This window comes from Falco naumanni, chromosome 2, assembly GCF_017639655.2.
Source record: "Falco naumanni isolate bFalNau1 chromosome 2, bFalNau1.pat, whole genome shotgun sequence".
NCBI lineage: Eukaryota > Metazoa > Chordata > Aves > Falconiformes > Falconidae > Falco > Falco naumanni.
The window spans coordinates 65,952,408-65,968,181 of record NC_054055.1 but is presented as its reverse complement, the minus strand read 5'-3'; the positions used below and the strand labels follow the sequence as shown (position 1 = coordinate 65,968,181).

The 15,774-nt window shown below is 41.7% G+C and overlaps 1 protein-coding gene across 1 annotated transcript in view; it reads left to right on the top strand.

Annotated features, from left to right (window-relative positions):
* The first annotated feature begins 377 nt into the window (after positions 1 to 377).
* The window catches only part of GRTP1 (growth hormone regulated TBC protein 1), a 36,448-nt gene continuing 21,051 nt past the window's right edge, over positions 378 to 15,774 (top strand). Inside the window, exons 1-4 of the mRNA XM_040584585.1 lie at positions 378 to 558; positions 2,700 to 2,851; positions 9,108 to 9,266; positions 14,399 to 14,523. Of these exons, the coding sequence (XP_040440519.1) occupies positions 521 to 558; positions 2,700 to 2,851; positions 9,108 to 9,266; positions 14,399 to 14,523 (474 nt within the window). The 5' untranslated portion in view covers positions 378 to 520. The remainder of the gene's footprint in view (positions 559 to 2,699; positions 2,852 to 9,107; positions 9,267 to 14,398; positions 14,524 to 15,774) is intronic.

Genomic DNA, 15,774 nt, shown 5'->3' with positions numbered 1-15,774 from the left:
GGGTTTGGGGGGGAAAAAGCCCGAATGAGCCAAGTGAACTTAAATACCAGCACAACAGCCTCTTCCCGCTGGTTGTGGGGAAATTCCTTTGGGTGGAAGGGCCGTACCTGGAGCCACTCTCACCCTGTGCTAGCGGGACGTTTCCCCCGAGCTAAAATACTTGATGTTTTTCCAAGATGGGACAGAAACGTGAAAGACACAAATCTAAGCCAGTGTCAGAATCGGGTCAACATCTCTTCGCTGCCGCGGTGCCGGGCCCCCCCGCAGCTGGGCGCCGCGGCTGAGGGGGCCCCGCGCTGCCCGGCCCCGCCGGCCCCGAGCTGCCCTGCCCGCCGCCCGGCCCCTGGCACGGGAGGCGGGACCCGGCGGCCGCCCCCGCCCCTCGGAGGGCGGCAGGAGAGTTGAACTTGGGAGCCGCTCCGCATGGGGCCTCGGCTGCCGCGCTGCGCGGCCTGAGGAGAGCGCACCCGCGGCCGAGGCGCCGCGCTCCCCGCCGGGGGAGGCCGGGCGCGGGCGGCCGATGGAGCGGCGAGAGGACGGGCGGGACTGGGCGTACAGGTAAGGGCTGCCGGGCGGCGCCGCTTCGCTTCGCCGGCGCCGGGCCCGTGTGGCTCTGGGGCGGGTGCCTGGCAGCGGCCCCCGGAGTGTCCGGCGTGGCCGCCCCCCTGCCGGCACCGGCTGCGGCCGCCTGCCCGCTCCCACCTGGGCTCTCCCGGGGCGGCGGGGCACGCTTGAAAATACCGCTCGTACAACTTCCCTGCGAATCTGAGTGAGGGGAGCCGGGAGCAGGAGCGGTGACTCTCAGCCCCTTGCAGGGAGTTGGGTTGGGGTTTTTTGGTAGTCCCTTAAAATAGGCTTTTCCCCTGCTTCGCCGAGAACCATGAAGGGCTGGGGCAGGGAGGAGCCGTGGTGGAGGGTGAATTTGGAGCCGGTGGATCCGGGGGGAGCGAGGCATTCCTGCCTGAGCGCCCGGGGCGTGAGGGGCGGCCGCAGGTAACGGCCGGAGGGCGGCGGGAAACGGCCGAGGGGCAGCGGGGGGAGCCCGGGGACAGCCCCCTCTCAGGGGGGACAGTCCCCTCTCCGGGGGGGAGCGCCGGGTCTCCCCGGCACAACCCGGCACACGCTGTGGCTGTTGCCATAAGGGCAGGCACCGAGGAGTAATGGGCGATAACCGCTGCCTGGAGGCAGGTCAGGGAAGGTAACCTCCTTACAGCCGTGCTTCCTGACTCTGGGTTTTCCCCTTTTTACCTCAGGAATGGCGTGGAGCACGGAATTATTCTGTACGTGCTGGCTGGGTAGCCGCAGCCATGAGATGTGTGTTGGTGGAGGTGTTAGGTCTCTGTCTTCAGAGGAACCTCTGTCGGGGGGTGTGGGATGTGGGGTGTCGGTATTTGTTACGCCCGTGGCTTTTGTGTCAAATCTGAGGAGTGGGAGAATATACAAAGGTGAGTCTTCTAACTGCCGATCAGGTAGCAACAATTCAACAATTTGAGGTCTGAGTATTTAATTGTTCCGCTTCTGATTCATGCTGTACTACCCATGACGATCCCATGAGCCAGAGTTTACCCAAGGCTGTGTGGTGCCACTCCGTGGGCAAATTCCTTCTCCCTGAATGAAGTGGGCAGTGGCTTTGGAAGATAAGCCTCGATGTCTGTCTTGCAAACTCTTCTGCGTGGACAGACCCTGCTGCCTGTTTAACTTCTGTGAAGCCGTTGAGTGTTCTGTACCCAGGTGATAACTGGCAGCTATAAAGCATCCTAGGAAGTTGCCATGAATCCAGTTTAGCAAGGTGACTTGATCAAGCTAAAACGGAGTCAGATTTGCAGTTCTGAAACTCCATTAGTGGTGTGCTGCCTGAGATGATGTGCTGTAACACTGAAAAATCATCAAAGATATTAAAATAAGAATTTTTGATACTATATATGAAGAAGGTAGATTGACATAAGGATTTGTGTTTCCTTCCAAGCCATACACTTTCGTGAAGATAGTTTCAGAAGTTACCCCCTTCAAAAAGAATCTTTGTAACTTGTTACACTTGTACTTTTCATTTTTAGAAAGCAAGTTCAGGCCATATTTGAGCTGTTGTGCTATACCTTCCTACTTTTCAACTACTTGTCTGTATTATGGAGAAACATACCCCCCAGAATTCTGTGTAGTCATAATTTGGGTCAGTTTTGCACACAACTGATCCTTTGCTCTAAAAACTCCCAACTTTTAAAAGTACTGAAATCTGTAAAACTGACTGAACAGTGCATGCTTAAATCCATTTACTTAAACAGCTTTGATATACTGAATGTAACATTTGATGTACTAAATGGAGTGTAAATATTTGCGTAAATCGTAGAATCATTTAGGTTGGAAAAGACTCTTAAGATCATCAAGTCCAAACATTAACTCAAGATTGCCAAGTCCACCACAAAACCATGCCTCTAAGGACCACAGCTATGTATTTTTGAACACTTTGAGGGATGGTGATTCCACTGCCTCCCTGGGCAGCCTGTTCCATGGTTGACACCCTTTCAGTGAAGAAATTTTTCCTAATATTCAATCTAAACTTTCCCTGGCTTTTTTTTTTTGTTGGGGGAAGGGAGTTTTGAGCCACTTTTAGAAATAGCAACTGGAAGTTATTTAAAGCATACTTGCATGTGTATTTTTTTCAGCTGTAGGAACATTTGTACAAGAATTTTTTTATTTTGTAGGGTTGATCCATATGGGTTTGAAAGGCCAGAAGACTTCGATTATGCATCCTATGAAGCATTCTTTTCCAGATATCTAGTGGTACTCACTAGAAGAGCAATAAAATGGTCCAAGCTCCTAAAGGGGAATAACAGTATACGGAAGAGTTTAAAAGGTGAGCCGTATGTCTGTTTATGGGTGAAAGTGTATTATGTTGGAAAAAATCTAAATCATATTAAACTGGTTTGTGGTTTTGAATGTTAAATACTATTTTTGTCTTCAAATTAAAAACTAGTATAAACAGTAGTAATACAAAAGTAAATATGCTGTTAGGGGGATTGTTGATTTGATTAAAAGTTTACAAAGGAATAAAACCTTCTTTGGCATCCGCTATAACATTACATCTGTAACCCAGAGGTTATGGCCACTGGCACTTGAAGATGCCCTTTTACAGCTGTTTTTTGTACTGTATTCTGCTCTGTGCTGTCTTTAAAAAGACATGAGATAATGTAGGAGACAGTGTTTTGAACCCTAGGGATCAGGATGTTAGGGCTCAGAGCTGCTGACTCTTCGATAGTTTTGTAGATTGCTGAGATTTTGTAGCTCTCCTTATCCTCTTTTTGTAAAATCACGTTCACCTTATAGCTAAAAAGGTGTGTACTAAGAACTGATGCTAAATGCCTTACGAAGTGAAGAAAATAAAATTAATGCAGGAGCTAATGCAACATTGGATAAAATGCTGATGGAACTGTTAATGGCCTCTTCGAAAAGCAAGAAAACCTCTAGTGATATTTTTATCTTGCAAGAGAGACAGGAAGAAATCGATGGAGGGAGTCAGAAGGCAGCAAGGAATCCTGTGAAATTCAAACGTGGGTTTTTTGTCTTTTTTTTTCTCCTACACTCTTTCTCTGGATTATTTTTTCATGTAAGCATCTAAATTCTCCTCTTTGCTCTTAATGATGCTGTTCAGTTTGCTTTCTCTTTGGGAGCCTTTTGGAGTTGGGGAGAGTTCTCTGTAGGTATGTTAAATAGTGAGTAAAACTAAGAGCGAGTTAATCAGGCACTGATTAACAAAGCTGAATGCTTAGAGCTGTGCTTCAGGTGCAGACTTTGACTGCTGATTCTGGTGATTTTGTTGTTTTGGGGTCTTTGGGGTTTTTTCTTGGCACCAAGAATGGCATGGTAACTAGCAAGATATTTCAAGTGTAACAATGCATATAGTGTATGGATGTCCATTTTAAGTCTGAGGAATCCAGGAAAATATAGGTCTGAGTTATAGCTGCTAGACCATATGCTGCTAACCAGAAACTAGCTACTTCTGCTCTCTTCTTTTTCTTCCAAATGTAAAGAAGCTTTTGTTTAGGGTATCAAGTTTGAATATAGCGTTAACTGTGTGGTGTTTTGACTTAGTGAGGATTCTGAGATTCTGCAGAACTTAGTCTTCTAGTTGTTGTGGAAAAATAATTTCAGGTTTTGATTCATCTCCTCCTCCTCTTAAAAAATGTGTGAACTGTGTGTGAGAGTGGCAGCTTTTAGCAATTTCTATGAGGTCGTTACATTTCCCTTCCCTTGTGTTCCCTGTTCCAGCATTGTACACACAGAATGCTACTGTGATACAAACAGTGTGAACGCCTCTGGTCTTATTTTGGAGCCAAAACTTTGACCAAATCTCTCGACTTGTCCACCAGGCTTCAGTACCAATGCTCATGCAGCCCCACTAGCTACATAATGACCGCAACCTTTAATGTGGTTTCAATTGTCTCTAATAGGCTACTGTTTGTGAAAAATGGGATACCGTAAGTCCACTGGACACAGGAAATGGCTTTTGATCGTAGCAAGCCCTTGTGGGCTGGTGCATAATCTTTGATGTTGCTAACTTTTGCTAAAGATGCTTGGATTTGTAGACTATGGCTTCTCATGTATATATCGTAGAGTAGAATTACAGAATCATAGAATTGTTTAGGTTGGAAAAGACCTTGAAGATCATCAAGTCCAACCTTTAACCCAGGACTGTCAAGTCTGCAGCTAAATCATGTAATTTTAAGGAGAGTGACTGGAATAAAGTTGAGGAAATGTAGTCTAAGTGTAATATCAAAGTTGTTACAATTAGCCTCCGGCATTATCCTCCACTGATATCTCAGAAGATGAAGAGCAACAGATTAACTTGTACAATTACTGATTTTTAAATACTTCCCTCCTTATATCAGTGTTGAGATTGAAGTCTGTGGCTATGCACTCAGAATTATAGAAGCAGTTGTTTAGGTGTGTGCTTTACCCTGCAAGATGATCCCGCAGCAATTTCCTTGCGGACAGGCAGAGAGCAGAAAGTTTGCCTGGTGAGGCACTGAATTTCCCTCCTTTCTAGGACCTCACTTCATTGCTCTGAAGCTTTGTGCAGGAGCTGCTGGTTCTGATTAACTTCCCCTCTGCAAGCTGGCCATAAGCTAGAACTAAGAATACTTTATTTACCGCTTCCCTCTGCCTCTGAACACAATAGCTGGATCTGCAAATCCATATCCTTATTTTGAGTTTTGCTGGGGCCTTTTCAAAACGGGTCCCGCTGTGAGTAGATGCGGGAGAGGCATCCTAAGTGTGATATCTCAGTAGCTCCACACCCATTTGTCTTTACACATAGGGCAGCTCATAATTCCTGTCAGGGTGAACAGGAAGATGTGATGATTTGTGTTAATTTTCCAGTTTGGAAATAGGGCGTGTTCACATGCTCTGTGTTTGCCTCACATCCAGGGTGGCATGTATGTATATAATTCTGTCCTACTGTAAAGAAAAATAATTAGACTGTACTTTTAACAGCAGTAATTAAGCAGTATATCCTGTTGTTCTGGATTACAGCCTTCTGGCAGTGCGGGTGATGAGAATTTTGTCTGACAATTCCTTTTACTTGTTTTCCAGTCTCTTACTTTTTGTTATTTTCTGGTACTTTTTTTCCACCTCTACCCTTGTTATCTTCACTGTTTCCTCTGCACATGTGAATTTCCAGTTTTCAGTCACTTACCTCTTCTTTCTGTCTTGCACTATTGAGATCCTCGTAATTTTTTGCTTTTCTCCATTCAGCTGCTATCTTTATGGTGACCTAAAGAGCTTTATGCTCTGGCTTGTTTACAGGTGGGCAACAAACTGACTGACATAATTGCCCAAAGTAGCTTTTTGACCAAAAGTGTGCTACACAAAAGAATTTGGCTGTAAGTACATTAGCTAAAACTGACCAGTGGCAGAAGATGCTTTTTAGTCTTTGAGGCTGATAAAATACAGTGAAAGGTGAAAGTAATGATACTAAACAGTGGTTATAACAGGAACACTTCTGTTCCAGCCCAGGGGTTGGAGGAAGGAAGGAAGGAGCATCTTAGAAAGTCAGTTTTCATGTTTTACTGTAACTTGAACATTTACAGAACAGATCTGCTTTGTTTCTTCTGTGATGTATTCATAAAATAAAACTTTCAATTCCTTGTTGTATGCTCTTTTCAACTCTTCTGTAGAAGTTTGCCTGTAGGGTCCAAGTTGGTTTCCTCAGCGTTCGACAGTAATTGTTAGTAACTGAACAGTGCAAATTTCTCGAAATCACACCCTTCTAATATTTTAGACAAGGTAATTTTTGTTTTTAAATGGTGTTTTCCTACATCAGCTTAGTCTGTGGTGTAGAGTGAGACAATGTTAATGGGGAAAAGGTAAATACAACTTTATCTAGAAGCAAAAACCTCCAAAATTTTTGTATTCTACCATTAAACAAGGACAGCAGTTTTAAAGTGATTTACTTATTTTTAAGTCTTGTTACTATAAGTAATGCACAGTATTGGAAAATGTTATTTTCTGCCTGGTTTTCTCTTGAATTTACTTTGGGTTTTATCTACCCTATCATGTAACTGCTTTTTCCTGTGATACAAAAAACATATTGGTAAAATGTGACTCTAAACTTGCAGATACTGGCACTGGGTGTCAGAAGTAATGGATTACAAGACTGCTTTTGTTTGCTTAAATATTGATGTTTGTTATTTTGTTAATGATCAGAGGCAAAAATTTCATGTAAAGGTATTTCTTTACTACATGTTTTAAAGCTTGGACCGCATTGTGTAAATGTGACAGTCCTGGGAGTGATTCTGCATGGGGATACTCACAGGTTGGTGGTATTCAGCGGTGCTACTTTTGAGATCAAGCCCCTTGTTTACAATTGGAGTTTGATGAGTGATTGAAGACACATGCACAATTAATCTGTGAAAGCTTCTTAAATGTTACAGTCTGAGGATATTCTGGGGTGTGAACTGTTGCTGGGGGCTTTTTAGTTCCTGAGACTAATGTGGAAGAGGGCCTAAAGACAACAAAATATTTGTATAAAACAATACAATTTTATGTATAGAATATGACATATACATACATATAAAACATACTAAATTGCAGCTGTCCTTATTTTCAAAACTGCTTTGCTGCTTTTGTGTGCCAGTTTGCAGATCCTGGCAAGTATGATAATTGTGTGAGGAAGAAAAGCACCATGTAAAGAGATTTTCCATTCCTGGGGGGGTGGGGGAGCTGGGTAGGTAGTCACTGGGGAGGATACAAGCCTCTGGCTGTCTATTACCATGAGAATGATGACGCTGAGGAATGAGTGTGTGCTGTGCTGCAGGGCTGCTTTCCCCTTTTGCCAGTGTCAAAGGCTTGTCCCTACTTCTCCTGAATTTACTGTGTATTGTTGGATGTGGATGCTGGCTATGCTTTCAGAATTGACAGTTGTTCCAGAAAAAAATACCTCTGGAATGATAGGTTAGAATATGATAATCCAGCAATTTAGCCAGTAAGTTTGCTTCTAGAGATGTTCACAGGCTCATCCGGATGTCTGTTCTTGACCTAAATGGGACTGGTTCCTCATACTCATTTCTGCATTTGCTATGTCCATCCATAGGATTTCTTGAACATTAGAGTTCAAAATCTTGTAAAAAGGATGAAGCGGGGATTATTAAACAACCATGCAAGCAAATTATTTCCAGCCTGTCTAAAAAGGTCGTAGTTGATGTTACTTTACAGCTAAAAAAACAGTAGAGATTGTAACCCATAGTATAAATCTTCATTGAAAAGCTTAACAAAAGCTGTACCCTGCAGACAGGTGTTTATTGCAAATGTTAAGGGTAGGAGTGTTTGAGAGAAACCACCAGATTTTAGGTGGGTGAAATGCCCATTAGAGATGAACAGATCTCTCTGCTCACACTGGGAAAAGCAGCTTTAGTTCCTAGAGGATAGACAGCTGCAATTAGGTGGAAAGTATTTAGAAGGTGCCTGGCTGAGTGGTTGTAAAACCTTGTTTCACTCTGCTGTTTTTAAGGCCTTTAATTCAGGCAGCGTTTATTTTGAGTTACCAGTCTTTGTGATTGGATAAAACCAGGTTAGGTAATAATATTTTGTGTTTGTGTGTGGGCGGAATTTAGGGAGGAGAACTTGATACTGTAATTCATACAGCCTCATTCATTTAGTAAGAAGCATCTGGTTCCTTTGTCAGTTTCTTCACCCTGGAAAAATCTGAAGGATCTCAAACACTTGGCTTTTTGGGTCAGAAGGGGTAATGATGATTTAGGATTATATACCGATAAGCAGCATTGGCTCCCTATTCATATTTTTTCATACCATTCCTTGGATAAAGCTGTTTTGGCTGTCATTAGCCTGATGCTTCTTCCTGCAATCTTGCATCCTAGTTATTTACACTGAATCATCTGTTTAAAAAAAAAAGACACCCAAAGCACACTCTGGTGATGAATATGATGCAGGAGATAAGAGCTACTTTAGATTTGAAAAGACTTCTTCAGTTATTCTAGGAAAAGTCATCTGCTGCTCACTTGCATCTCCAGTTCTTCCAGAGGCTTATTGAAAGGGTAGCACATACTTCATACTCCTCAGTTTCTGCTGTGATTTCAGTGATCAGGTACTAAGCTGAAATCCTAGAGTTAGGTTAACATAGCTGTTTATGCTAGAGCATAATCAAGCAAACAGGCAGGACTATCGTGTTGGAGGTCACTGGTAATGTATGGAAGGAAAAAGTCAGTGCTTGTCTGAATGAAAAAGGACAAAGATCAAGGAGAAACTTGGCTGTTCTTATCTCCACCCGGAAAGGTGGGAAGAAGAGGAAAGGAATCAAAATCTTAATGGGGGGATAGAGGAGGGAAGAAAGCCTGCATCTGGAGATCTGTATGGGGAGTCTGACTGGCAAGAACTTAGGAGTGAATCTAAAATATACTACATAGCTGAGAAGGAAATGCTTATCCTAAATGGTAGCATAGAAGAGAAAGCATAATAATCACTAGTTAAGAGTTTTCCTGCGAGTTCTCAACTTTCTGTTGCTAATTTCCAAAAGGAAAAAAAACAGCTAGATTTTTCATTTATTTATTTATTTTTTAAAAACCCACCAAACAAACCCCAAATTTCTTTTTTTGCAGTGAAGAGATATATCAGGAAAGGCATCCCCAATGAACACCGTGCATTGATCTGGATGATTGTGAGTGGGGCCCAAACCAACATGGAACAAAACCCTGGATATTACCACAGGCTGCTTGAAGGAGAGAAGAATGACAAGTTGGTTGAAGCAATCAAAACAGGTTGTTGTCCTGATAAAACTGTTTACCCGTGTTTATCCATCCTATGTCCTTACATGTAAGAAAACAAGTTATGTCATGGAAAACTTACATTTCTGTAGCGGTTTCAGTGCTGAATTAACATGTAAATTAGATTAGACTTAAGCTCTTTAACAGCACAGATCTTTCCAGGTTCATCATGGGGTCAAAAGCAGTAAGGAAGGTTAGAAGTTATTTGGGTAGGTACAGAGGACAAACTAGAAAACACTCTTATGTCATCTCCTAAGTGATTGAAAAGTTATTATTTTGTACCATGAAACCTGCCTTTGGGTCTGTTTCTCCTTACTTCTGTTCCAGTAGGACGCTGGAAGAGCAGACGGGATGGTTAAAGATGTGGTACAGTGTCTGTATGAGGCAGGTTTTCTCAGCAGTCTTCTTCCTCAAGTTGAAAAGCTGCTGACAGAGCTGTATGAATTATAAATGGTCTGCAGAAGGTGAATGGGGAGCAATTGTTACTTGTTTCTTGTAACATAAGAACAAAGGGTACTGAACGAAATTTGCCATGCTGCAGGTTGAGAAGAGCATACCACTGAACTGTGGCACTTGTTGCTGGAGGGTGCTGCTGAGGCCACGAGTGTGAACTGGTTTAAAAAGGCATTTGACAAACTGAGGGGTGGGGAAATCCACCTGATGCATGAAACCCTAAGCACTAAATTTAAATCCCTGAAAGAAGGGAAGTGGAGGAGGAGAAATAGCCCATCTTTGCTAATCCAGTTTCATATGCGCTGTGAACGTTGATCAGTGGCTAATATTGTTGACAGGGTATTAGGGCAACCAGACCTTAGACTGGCCTGCTGGGTGTTTAAAAGAGGCAATAGGGAAGGGACAAGCAAGTAGAAGTTTGATGTAACTGGTATTTGTCCTGAAGATTCTCAACCTGCTGCAGCAGAGCTTTTGTAGAGAAGCTTGTATTGGCAGTATTGCTCAATTAATGAGTCAAGAGGCTGGGCTGTGCTCTGGACAAGCACAGTGCTGAAGTTGTTTGGTTAGAATGGCAAGTGTGGTTGTTATCTTCTGCCCCTTGAAAAAGCCAAGTAGTTAAAGTTGGGGCTTTGTGGACTTTTATTAGAGTTGGATAACCATCTGAATGCTTTTTGGTTTATGCCAAGTTTCTCTTCTGCCTTTCCCCACAACACCAGCAGCAGCACCGTGGGCTTTTGGGACTGCATGCCTTAGTAAGGCATTTTGGAGCATAAACTTCCATTTTCCTACAAATTTGAAGTCTAGTCAGAAACCTTCAGGCCCATATCCTGCTCAGAACTAGAAATGGTAGAACTCTGACTGAATACAGAGGGACCTACTAAGATGACTTTTGAAAGCCAGCCTTGGTAAGGGCCTGGAGAAGGATCAAACTGTATTCATTTGGGTACAATTGCTGCAAGAGGGATTTGCGAATAATTCCTCTTCCAGTACTAGACAACGACGTGAAGGGTCTTATCATGACAGTAGGTGGCTTTTCACACAGGTTATACCATGCAATAAAAATATTTCTGTGGGGGAGGAAACATAATAGCTGAAGATAAAGATTTATTTGTGAATTATGGAGGAAATAAAGTTTTGGAAGAGCTGCTGCATCAATTTTAAGACTGCAGAAGAGAAAACTCACAAGGAGCAAATGAGGGAAGGGATAAAGAAAAATGGCTTGGAGGGTTTTATTGGAGAAAAAAGTGCTAGATTTCCCTTCAGAAAGGAAGAAACAATGTGAACATGTGAGGGATGGAAGGAGCAAAGTACTTAAGGTGAATGGAAACTTGGTGTTTAATAAACTTGATGTTCCTGTTGGTTGTGCAGATTTTATAGTGAGCTTTAGCTGAGGACTGTTTCGGTGTGAGTTGTCTGATGGTGTTTCTGCCTGTGATTTTTTCCCATCACTGTAGTTGGCTTTGATGGTAAACTAAACTAAGATGTGGAATCTTGCTGCTGTTTACTTCCCATGTCTCCAATTTCCAAAATTTTCAGGCAGTTGTGCTGGTTTTAGTCCTACGGTCTAGCTGTAAAGTTATAGCCCAGGACTATGCTACAGTTTAAAAACAACAGAACAGCAACCATGCTTTCTTTTTTCTAGGGAGAAGGGCAGGAGGACAAGGCCTACCAAAGACTTTATTTCAAATTCAATTTAAAACATGAGTAAGGGCCAATGTGTCCTGTTTCTTTTGCATGCCCAGAAGCAGCAGGTATTTGGAACTCAGTCTCAGTACAGGAATGTCTTTAATGGGATATAATCAGGTTAAAATGTGCAGGTAGACTGTAAAGAAGTGGTTTAATCTTTAAAGAAAGATCTAATTAGTAATAGCAATAGAAGTATTTCGGCTAAATAAATCTAAACTGTCATTTCACCATTTTTACCCCTTAACTTGCTGATTCTTGACTGATGGGCTTTATTGCTGATCTTGTTGTAGATGATCTTTGCTGTTTGAGCATACTTTTTTTTTTTTTTTGTAAGAGAAGTGTAGGAGAGAGCAGGCTTCTTACTCTAAACAGAAAAATGAGTTTAAAGAGTGCAGGTCTCTAAATTTTGATGGAAATTTTCATGGCTTGGTTTATGTACACATTTAGAAGGGCATGCATTCCTACTGCGCTTTGTTATTCATGCCCTATTATAGTAAAGTTTAGTAAGACAAATTATGTCGGCAGGGTAAAATGTGGCTGTCTTCCTAACACAAAGGCTACACGTGCTGGTTACAAAAAGGCTTGGGTGTAAGTTGATGTAGTTTCCTTGCAGTAAGCCACACTTAGGCCAGGCCATTGAATTTCAAAGTATGTCTGTGTCTGCAAGATCTCTCACATGTGCATGCAGCTAATCTCCACGTTTCCACTCTTGTGTTTCGTGAGGAGTGGTAGGTGTTGTGAAACCCAGGGTCTGATATTTATCAGCCAGTCCCCCAAGCCTGCACTGCACAGTGTGACTGCTGGCATAAGGATCTGACTGCATGGTTTGGATCAGGGGTCCTCAAACTACGGCCCGCAGGCCAGGTGTAATAAAGTGGGGGTAAGTGCTCAAGTCAAATGAACAGCTCTTGCCTGCTCCTGCCATTTGCTTCAAGTCATCTCTGGCAGGCGTCTTGCAGTATGGCAAAACATACCAGTTTGTGTGCGCTTGGGGAGTGGGTTGACTTCTCTCACCTTGCAGTCAGAGGAGCCTCAGAAATGGAGGAAGAGGGAGAGCATGCAAGTGGAGCAGAAAGAGGATGATGGAGAGTGAGACCCACCGCACTTTGTGCACTCAAGATAATAATCTGGCACAAGGAGTCCTGTGAGACCATGCCCCATGTCTTCTATTAAGGATAAAGACTTCTGGCTCTTGTATCTTGTTTTTGTCTGTGTGCCCTCCCCCTAGACTAAAATACTGTTATTAAATATAAATAAAAGTTTTAAGTCCTTCATAAAATTAGGGAGGACTTCCCCCAGTCCTTGTGGAAAAAAAAATACTCTGCAATCAAAAAGCAAATTGCAACTGATTCTCTCAACTGCAAACCTTTCTCGGGTTGTGAAATTAAAGATTAGTTCAGTATGAGTAGTCTTTCCTCTGTATGTGACGGACTCTTTGTACTCCTCCCTCACCCTTGTTCTGCGTGGCTGAGGGGAAAAGCCATAACTGAAATGTCAGCATTAAACTTTTCTGTAACATCCAGCACATACTTTAATAAACAACAAATTTTAATTATCCAAATACTATGCTGCTCTTCCTGCTAAGAAGAAACAAAACAAATTTATCTATCCTATAACTGGCTATTGCCCAAGTCCTTTTAAAAATGTCTTTTTCCTTGTGTTTTCCTTTTCAGTTACATGAGAGGTGAAGTATTTCCCTGCCATCCCATTTCTGTAAATGATTTGTTCATTTTAAAAGGAAGAAATAGTCATTTGTGAGATAACTTTTTAATGCTTGTAACTTCCATTCACTACTCGTGATTTGGGTAGCTTTCTTCCTTTGGTTGCTTACAGCTCAACTTTGTGTCAAAGCTGTAACAGTAACAGACTTCTTCCTTTATGCAGGAAAAGGCTGATAAGAAGTGATAACTTAACAGTAATGTTGTTACTGTTTGGTGTTTTTTTTTTTTTAACTTGAACCCAATATTTTTTTTTTGTTAAATATAACCAAAACAACTATTTGTATTTTATTAATAAGTCTTAGGTTTTGAAAATCTTCAAAGCTACTTTTCAACAGGATTTTTCTCCCCAACTTGAACTTCTGAAAATCAAATGCACAAGTCTGGACTAGTGGCCTTGGGTTCCCTGTTTATAGAGTGAAGCAGGCCCAAAATTAACTGCCTGTTTCTTTCCAGCAACTAAAGGGAGTTTGGGTGACTAGCTCAAACTTGTGTGTCTGATTTTTGGACTTTTGTAAGGAGAGATGAGTCCTACTGTTCATGTTTGGTCTGGCAGAAATGAATGTTCTGAAATGTCAGTAATTGCATAGTCCTTACTTGGCTTAGGATTGATTTTGAAACAGGTGGGATGTGTTCTGCTACTTGGATATCAAAAAATCACTCTACTTCTCTTGGTGATCTCGCACTAATGAAGAAACAACTTTTCTCATGGCCACACTGTGGAGAAATTAAAAAAAAAAAACAAACTCACTTTTAAAAGGTGATTTCAAGTGGAATTCACTAACTGCAGGAACAGGACTGGTTTTTTAGCTGTTTGGGACTGTGTGGTAGAAGTTCATTGAATAAATCAGTTGAAAGTTAATCTGATTTGTTATGAGGATATGCTTTCCTAGAGGTGCAGCTCATTTCATGCCACTTGGCTAGATAAATTTGGTATGTGTTGTTTCTGTCAGACTAAATGTCTGGTTTGCTTTCATTTAGACTTTTGCAGTCAGATGTTGACAGAGTCCAATCTGAGGAGACTTTCTTTAGTCCTTCTTGAAACTGACTTCTGTATACGAACAGTATTAATCTTTCTAGAAATAGATTATCCTTGAGTGCAGATGGCCTGTTAGCCAAAACAGAGGTAAAGCTGTTTCTTAACATTCGTCTACCAAAACTACAGTGTAGTGAGCCATAGTGAAGTTTCAGTTGCATTTCAGAAGAGGTTTATTTGGAAAGTGAAGGAGGAAATGGCTCTTAATTTTGGTCTTTTTCCTTTTTGTCTAGACATGAACAGAACATTTCCAGATAACGTAAAATTCCGCAAAACTGCTGATCCTTGTTTGCAGCATACACTCTACAACGTATTGGTAGCATATGGGCATCATAATAAAGCAGTAGGATATTGTCAGGTACGTAATCACTCTGTTTTAAGCAATGGTACATTTCACCAATGGTAATTGTTCTTGTCCATTAGAATGTGTGTTTTCAGAAGCAGATCCACAAACTATTTCTGTTATTAAAATGGCCCGAGGAGTAGGGGGAAGTGATATCGCTTTAGGCAAGTTCAGATGTCCTTGTGAGTTTCTCTGTGACCTTTTTTGTAGCTAGCTTGATTATGTTTAGTTCCATTTGTTAGCTGCAAAATAAATGTTTTGTCACACACGGTTGTATCAAGATTAGTTGCTTCAGAGAAGGAGTAAGCAAGCTTGCCTTTCCTTCTTCCTCCCTCCTGCCATCTTTCCCAAAACAGTCCTTGTCAAGTACAAGGCATGAGATCTAAATTTCCTTTGTTTTCACTGTTGCATTTTTAAAAATACAGGAAGACTAGCGTTCATGTAACATTGCATAGTTGGGGAGGTCGTAGCATTCGTTTAGTGCAATCTCCCTGTATGGACAGGCAAGTAGGAAGAAAATTTGTTTGAAATTCAAGCTGGTATTGCTTAGATGGCAGCTGAAAAAAGCCTCTGTTGTTGCTGCCAAGTACTGTAAGGGTTCTTGTGGGACTCAAGCTAAAGGTTGATTCATGCCAATCAAGAAAGAAGCGGCCGTCTTTTAAGATCATAAGGAAGCAGGAACTGTCATGAGCAAAATGTGTTTTCAGTTCACTTAAGTCCTTTCCTCTCTCCTCTCCTTCCTTGTCAAGGATATGTGCGCTAACCTATACCTCATGTTAGTTGAGAAAGTTAGTACAGTAAATACAACTGTTCCAAAGTTAGAGAATATGAATTGTGTTTCTTGAAATCTGGAGAGGAGAAGACTTAGATTTAAACCTAGACTGAGATCACTATAAAATATTCTTTTTGTGTATCCCAACCTGGTTTAGTACAGAAGTTATTTGAAAAATGAAAAAAAAATATTTAAAAGATGAACTATTTCTATTATTTTCAGTATGATGTATTTATTAAACTATAATTTTAATATTTTGAGACTAACAGAAGAGGGAGAATTATGAATACTCTTTTGTAAGTGTCAGGCTTCTATATGGAGGTAGTTATACCCACAAACATACACAACTTCTAAACCACGCTAGCTTCTACCCAAAATGCATGTTCAATTGTTACTGGAAAGTTTTGGTACATTAACTGTTTAGTGGACGTTTTAACTTGGCATTATGAACACTCAAGATGAAAAACGATGACTTACAAAGCCTTATGTGATTT